The sequence below is a fragment of the Castanea sativa genome, chromosome 1, assembly GCF_040712315.1.
Source record: "Castanea sativa cultivar Marrone di Chiusa Pesio chromosome 1, ASM4071231v1".
In the NCBI taxonomy this organism is placed as follows: domain Eukaryota; kingdom Viridiplantae; phylum Streptophyta; class Magnoliopsida; order Fagales; family Fagaceae; genus Castanea; species Castanea sativa.
Genome location: NC_134013.1, coordinates 40,445,190 through 40,452,652, shown reverse-complemented (window position 1 = coordinate 40,452,652; position 7,463 = coordinate 40,445,190). Strand labels below are relative to the sequence as shown.

The 7,463-nt window shown below is 36.3% G+C and overlaps 1 protein-coding gene across 1 annotated transcript; it reads right to left on the bottom strand.

The window, feature by feature from the left end:
• Positions 1-556: 556 nt before the first annotated feature.
• On the bottom strand, positions 557-5,818 carry LOC142621537 (putative lactoylglutathione lyase, chloroplastic). Its single transcript, XM_075794817.1, has 9 exons — positions 5,349-5,818; positions 4,232-4,436; positions 3,992-4,116; positions 3,738-3,802; positions 3,336-3,548; positions 3,165-3,212; positions 2,827-2,934; positions 2,496-2,636; positions 557-929 (listed from the first exon to the last, which is right to left on the bottom strand). The coding sequence occupies exons 1-9, from the start codon at positions 5,518-5,520 to the stop codon at positions 888-890; spliced, it is 1,119 nt and encodes a 372-aa protein (XP_075650932.1). The 5' UTR covers positions 5,521-5,818; the 3' UTR covers positions 557-887.
• Between the last annotated feature and the right edge of the window lie 1,645 nt (positions 5,819-7,463).

The window sequence follows — 7,463 nt, the reverse complement described above, 5'->3', positions numbered from 1 at the left end:
TCATATCATGTATCAAAAGTTAATATATGAAAAAAAAAAAAAAAAAGAGTAAAAGTTAGGTTTTAATTTTTACAAAACTTAGCTTTTAGATCTTTTCCCTTTGTTTTTTAGTTTTTTTATGTTTTTAGAGGAAAGAGACATAAAATAGTAGCAAAAATACAAATTTACCTCTATTTTTAACAGAGGTGGGTAATGGAAGACAAACAAAACTAACCTCAAGTAAGGAAAGTGCCAATTTTTAAACCACAGGTAAACAAAGTGTTTATTGGACAAACCACATGTAAGTAAAGTGTAATTTCCCCTTAAATTAACTCACTTAGCACAAAAATTTAAAATTTAGATTAGATTAGACGCATGACGCAAATTTAAGCTCTAATTGAACTTAAATTTGAAATCTAATTAATTTTTCTCTCAGCTTTACCTGTTATAATATATATTTTTTTTTTTCCTAGACATATAACAAAAATGACTTTCAATAAATAAGTAAATAAACTAAAGATCTTCACAATTTAACCACCAGCCAAAAGCCAAAATGATACAAGTTCCACCAAACTTCTTGAGCGAAAAACAATGCATAGCTCGGAATCTATTTTGCTTATGATCAGCTTGTTTGAAATGGTGGCCAAATCATACATCGGTAATTTGCAAGGAAATTCTTTTTCATGTGAAATATATGAAGAAAAATACTAATTAAACAGATAATTTTTGTCTCAAACTACAAAGCTGTGAAACTAATGGGAATATATCTGTTACAACAATCATTTGTGGGAATGATTATAAGCTTATCTACAAAATGGATTTGATACACTCTCACGACTTCCAAGAATCGTTTAGGCCGGAGATTTGGAAGTCATTGTCACAAGCATGGCAAGATATTTTCCTAAACCTTACTCCAACTCCTTTAGAAAATCAACATTATCTACAAAAACCTGCAAAATAGGACAAATGAATTAAGTATCAAACTAATTGAATCATAGAAGTAAGATCAGAAAAGAAAGCATCCTGATTGATTTCTCTGACCAGAAAAAGGAGATGACCAAATTAATTAATAATAAGATTTTGTACTTCAAGATTTTACTTTGCTTTTTTGTGTGCGCGTGTTTGTAATCATTGTTAGCATGCTTGGATGAGCCATTTCTTTCTCTTGCAGTTTTCTATCACCCCCCAACATTGACCTAAAGGAACATTCCTAATACCTTATACTAAGTCAATCCTCACTTCTTCACTAAGATGAGCACTTCTTCGCTAAGACTTCTCTTGAAATTATGACTCATTTATAAGTTATAACCATAAAGGCTACAGCTACAAAAATCTTCATGCCTGTGGTGTAGTATTGAGTCTTATAAAGCATATATAAAGAAGGGTTTAAACAATAAATCAGTGTTAAAAAAATAGAATTTCAAATATGAAAATGAAAAATAACAACCAACATTGAGCACAGCAACTAAACTTGGCTGATATCCAAGCAGTGAATCCAATAGCAGCAACAACTAGCAAGCTGTCTACTTTTTGAGTGGTCTTGACCTAAACCTAGAGCCCTTCCATACATGCATCTAGGTAAATATACCTATGTATGTACTCTTAAAGCAACTATACCATTAATTAAATATTTTGTTCCGAACTATTCTTCAAAGATTCTAGCAGAGGTGAGAGGTACTGCGACCACATCAAAAAGCTAATCAAGTTATATATGTAAGACTGTTGAAAGACTACTGGATATTACATATTTTCTTAGACACTCTTTACTCATATCTCAGGGCAAGGCTTGAATGAGAATGTATTGGGTATTATCCAAGAACCATATTTTTGATGTGATATCGCTCCATGGAGACCATAAGGGGTTTTTTTCCTTGGAGAGCTATTTGGAAGATGAAGTCTCTAGAAAGTTCGCTTTCTTTGTGTGGACAACAGCTCATTGTAAACTTATCAGTATGGATAACCATCAAAAGTGAAAGATCATCATTGTTGATCTATGTTGCATGAGCAAAATGGATGCAGAAACTATTAACCATCCTCTACGTTTTGTGGATATGGCACGGGATCTTTGGTCTATGGTTTTCTCTTTATTTGGAATTTCTTGGGTCAATACTTTCTCAGTGAAGGACCTCCTATCTTGTTGAGAGCTGGCGGTTTTAAGAGCCACCAAGATGCAGGTGTTTAGAATGCCATCCCTCTCTGTCTAATGTGGTGCATTTGGAAGGAATGTAATGCTAGGTCTTTTGAAGGGATTAAATCCCCGTTGCTTCAATTGAAGCTTTTTTCCCCCTTAGATCTCTTTATGATTGGGTTAGGAGCAATGGGGATATTAATTATTCTTCTCTTTTGGAATTCATAGACATTTGGAATTTTTGGTCCTAGTTTTTTGAATAGCTTTGGCATACTTCCCATGTACTTAGGCTACTTATCAAAAATATATGCAAAACACTGATGAAAAAAAGAAAAAAAAAAATTCCCCTGACATAATCAGAAAAACATAATGTCTTTACAAGCCATACCGTCTTCCAACCATCAGGATCCAAGCATGCAGTGATCTTGGTGTTGATACCTGGTAATGGTCCAGGTTCCCGGGTAATCTTGCCCCCAGACAGCTTAATAGCTTCTGCAGTTTTATAAACGTCATCTGTGCCTATTGCGATCTGCAAAAATATAAGAAATCAGTCCCCAAGCCCAACAAACTATATATGATACCAGACTTTATAGCATTGACAATAACAAGCAAAACAATATTCAATACCATGTGTCCAACAGCGAAACCTTAATGACAAATTTGAGGGGAAGAAAAACCCCCTTTTTTTAGGGAGGGGGGGGGGGTGTTATGGTTTCTACCTGAGCATAAGCATTTCCCTTGTCATATTCGGTGACCCCATAGTTGTATGTCAATTCCAGAACAACATTTTTATCTTCAGGGCCATAACCCATCATAGCTATTGTATACTAGATGAAAACCAAAGAAAATTAAGTCAGTAAGGTAGAAATAAACACACCAACCAACCATAACTCCCAAAAATGGGATCCTTTTTTTCTTTGGAAATATCTTTTAACAATCTTTATCAGTTATGAAAGACATTAAAAACAATATATACATACATACATAAATATATATATATATATATATATATATATATAGGTCAATACATTGAACCATCATGTCAAGATATAGATACCTTGTACTCCGGATTGTCTCGTTTGCGAAGAAGTTCCAAGCCAAAGGCCTACATAATTTAAGGAGATACAGATTGAGAACTTCATAAATAATATTTGAAATAAAAAAAATAAAAAAAGGTAGCTTAGCAATGGGGACTACACATTGCCCAATCTTGCACAGCAAAACTCACCTTCTCATAAAAATTTATGGAACGATCAAGGTCACCTACACGGAGCATTACTTGACACAAGGGCTCAGGAGTAGGCCCTCTCTCCAAAAGTTCAAACTTGTAACCATCAGGGTCCTCAACAAATGCAATCACCGTACTGCCACCTTTGACAGGACCAGGTTCTCGGGTTACTTTTCCACCCTTAGCCTTTACAAGTTCCACTGTCTTGGCAACCTAATCAGAGACCACAAAGATAAAACTCCAGCACATGTCTCTTAAGAAACAACAATCTAGAGAACAGTCTAGCATATGTGACTAAAGTGCAATTGTAACGAGCTCACATACAACAGGATGAGAAGAATATTATCTACCATATGATTAAAGGAAGAAGATATGAAAACTTTTTTAAGAACAGGAACTCACATCTTCAACAGCAATACCAAAGTGGCCAAACCCAGTTCCAATATCATACTTGTCAACTCCATAATCTGGAAGCATTAGTCAATCAAAATGAATATCAAAAAAATATACTGATAGCACAGAAATGTTTACAAAAAACTTCATGAAAGGACCAAGTATGGTCCTTATGTCACTATTTTAGTATTTCATGAAAGGCCGACAAGAAGATTCATTGTTCATAAAGATCAACAAAACTAAGTACTAGTTAGATGGCCTACTATAAGTGAGTTCAATAACAAAGTGAGAATCTTCAGGTCCATATCCAAGAAAGGCGTTTGTGTATCTCTCCTCTGGTATGTCACGTTTTCTCAGCAGCTTCATTCCGAGGCACTCCGTGTAGAATCTGCAATCACCAGAAATTTTACTTAATCCTAGGTTCCCTCTCAATGTATTTGTTTAAAAGAATAGATGATATATAATATGAGAAGAGAAATTCACATTATACTGAAAAAGCATACTTTATGGTCCTGTCCAAGTCTCCAACACGGTAAACAACATGGAGCATCCTTCGCTTATCTTTCTTGACCCACTCTAGGACATTCTCCTGGGTAGCAGTTGTGCTTGCTTGGGCTGCATTTCCAGCTGCTGTCACCCCCATGCCATTAGCCTCTCTTCTCAAAAGCTTAGCAGCTCTCAGACCAAAGAAATGTGACTGTGGAACAGCTGGATAACAATTCAAAATCATTAATTTTGTCTGAATTTCTGAAACAGTCCAATACAATCAATATACTAGTGTTTCCTATGCCATAGCATGATTTGAGACCCATGGTTTTTTAAGGTAAGAGGAGTAAGCCATGAAAATTTATTTTAAATAGAAAACCCATATCATGTAAAAGATGATACAATCGCTTCAACCACAATAATGACGAGAAAAAGGGGTGACAACTCATTCGCATTATAATCTAGAGTTCCCAATTCTTAAATACCTACCACAGTCACAATCAAAACACATCATGAGCTTCTAATGCCAAACATAGCTTTTAAAAGAGTTCGCGCTTGAGTTTTGGCTCAAATGGCACTTCCTCCTCACATAAGAAAGAATGAATTTTGAGGTCACGGGTTGTTTGAAAGCTCATTAGCTTAAGTGCTTTTTTGGTATAACTTATTTTTCAGCTTCTTGAAAATGGGGTTGTTTTGGAAAAGCTGTACACCTAAACAAAAGCGAAGTTAAAAAAAATATACTAAGTGCGCCTTAATAAACGGGCACTACATGAAATTGATAGAGATGCAACCCCAAAATCTATGTTCAATTATTAAAAATAGCTAAATTAAATGAAACCAACGCAATTGAAATTGTTCATTAGCATTGAGAGTGACAAGAATTTCTAATACCAGACTACTATTGTACATTGGCAATGTATCAATGCCTGAGTTATGAGCTCTCACAATGACAAACTATGTTTATCTCAAGCAATCAAATCCTATGGATGTAATTGAGCATGAGAATTCTGTTTATTATCATATAGAACAAAAACAAACAAAACATCCAAAAATACATCACCCAAAAAAAAAAAAAAGCCCCAAATTGCATTGAAAGTTGTTGACAGAGATAAGGAAAAAGAGGGTTTGACTCACCGCTACCAAGATGCAAAAGAGAGAGACGGCGAGAGGGGATGGTGCAAGAAGAAGAAGAAGAAGAAGAAGAAGAAGAGAGAGAAAAGGAGAAGAGGCGAGGAGAAGCAGAAGCGAATTTGAAGGAGGATAGAGAAGGTCCAATGGTTGACGCCATGGGTATTATCCTCACCATGTCTCTTACTCTCTCTCAGCTTGCACTCTTTGCGTTTGTGGAAATTTCTGTAGAACTAGAATGTCTATATGTGTGTGTGTTTGTCGTCTGGGAAGTGAGAGAGAGAGAGAGAGAGAGAGAGAGTCAGTCAGATAAGGCCTTTGTTTTGTTTATTATATAGTACCTGATTTTTATTTTTTGTTTGTTTGGTCTTTGGAGAGTATATTAAAAACGGTGGGGTTGCGTACTCGCGTGGCGTTCATAAACAGAGTGTGTTAGAGTTGGAGCTGGAGTGAGGGTGAGGGGTTACTTTGATTCGATTGGGCAGAGTAGTGTCGTGGTTCACGTAATAATCTCCCACCACTACTCTGTTGTTTGCTTCCCGAACTTTCTTTTCCACAATGGGCCGGGCTCCACACGCACTCCGCCCTCTTCTTCTTACTTTCTTTTTTACGGATATTACAAACAAACAGGCCCGTTTGTGAATTTATTTTTGACGGTTATACTATTTTGCCCTTTTGTCTTTATACATGAAAATTTATATTTTACCCCTACCTAAACTGTACATCTTTTTACACTTACACCCTTAAACTATAAAAATGCTCACTTACCTCCTTAAACTATTATCCGTGTAACACTTACCCTCCTATACTATTACTCATGTAACACTTTGCACCCCATCCCATGAGTACTAGTTTAGGAATTTTTTTTTTTTTTTTTTTTGAGAAAGAAAGAAATTGATAACTTTAATAAATCAAGGCTGAAAATCAACTAATACAAAAGATGTAATATCTGTTGGATAGGAGTCCAACCAAACTGAAATAGGAAAACAAAATCTAGCTCTCTAGGCCAGTGCATGAGCTACCACGTTAGCTTGCCTACAAACATGAGAGAAAGAGGTACTCACAAAGGAGTTTACAATACATAAAATATCTCGGATTAGATGACCACCCGAAGCAAGATCCCAGCCACCTTATTGAAGGGCCTTCATTACCTGCACTCCTTGAAACTATTTTATCTTACCATAGGGTCTAAGTCTGCCACCACTCTTTTCATGTGATTTCAAAATTTCATTAAAATCGCCTCCACACAGCCATGGCAGAGATCCGTGTCTATGCAAACCACAAATCAACTCCCATGTTTCAGATCACAAATACGTTTTTGGTGCTCCATAAATTCCTGTGAAACGCCATGCATTGTCCTTTCCTTTATTTATCACCACATCTATATGATTCAAGGATGAGGATTCCACATCTAAAATAAATCCATTCTTCCAAAAGAGAGCTAAGCCACCCCCACGAGTAATCCTTGAAACTCCATGATAATGACCGAACTGAAGAGAATCACAAATATTGCTTAGCCTTGCTTCTTCCAATCATGTTTCGGCTAAAAATGACTTAGGGATCTTGTGCCCGGACTAACTCTCCAAGCTCTTGAACTACCTGCTAGTTCTCAAGCCCTCGACAGTTCTAACAGATGAGATTCATTGTTCTTGGTGGGGCTGGGAACTAGCCTCCGCCAATATGACTGCATAGTCTTTATCAATTTGAGAAACCAATTTTGTTTTTTTTATACACCTTGCTGATTTTTCTTGGGCAGTGAAAGCCTCTTTTTTCCTATGAATACCTCCACTTTTTCCTCGAGTTCAGAAAGGATACAATTAATGCGGGTCCAAGAGGGCTTAGGTAGAAGTGAGGTGCACGTGGGATAGTTTAAAGTATTGAAGAGGTCAACCAAAGGGAATCTATCTGACCTAGTGATAAGTGATGGAGACTTACACGTGGTTGAGAGCTGAGTTGGACTTTTTACTTTGATATCCTTGTGGCTTTATTGAAGTAGCGGACTCCTTTTTTGGTGACAACTCCAACTTTCCATCAACGTCTTCTATTGCATCACCTTTTTCCAGTTCTGCAGTAGTTTTGTACAAAGTATGCGCAAAGTTCCTTTTTATATTCAACTGACCC

Coding starts and splice junctions, on each gene's coding strand:
- LOC142621537 (XM_075794817.1), bottom strand. CDS start 5,520: ATGGTGAGGATAATACCCATGGCGTCAACCATTGGACCTTCTCTATCC. Junction 4,437..5,348: donor TCTTTTGCATCTTGGTAGCG/GTGAGTCAAACC, acceptor ATTGTTATCCAG/CTGTTCCACAGTCACATTTC. Junction 3,549..3,737: donor TTGGTATTGCTGTTGAAGAT/GTGAGTTCCTGT, acceptor GTCTCTGATTAG/GTTGCCAAGACAGTGGAACT.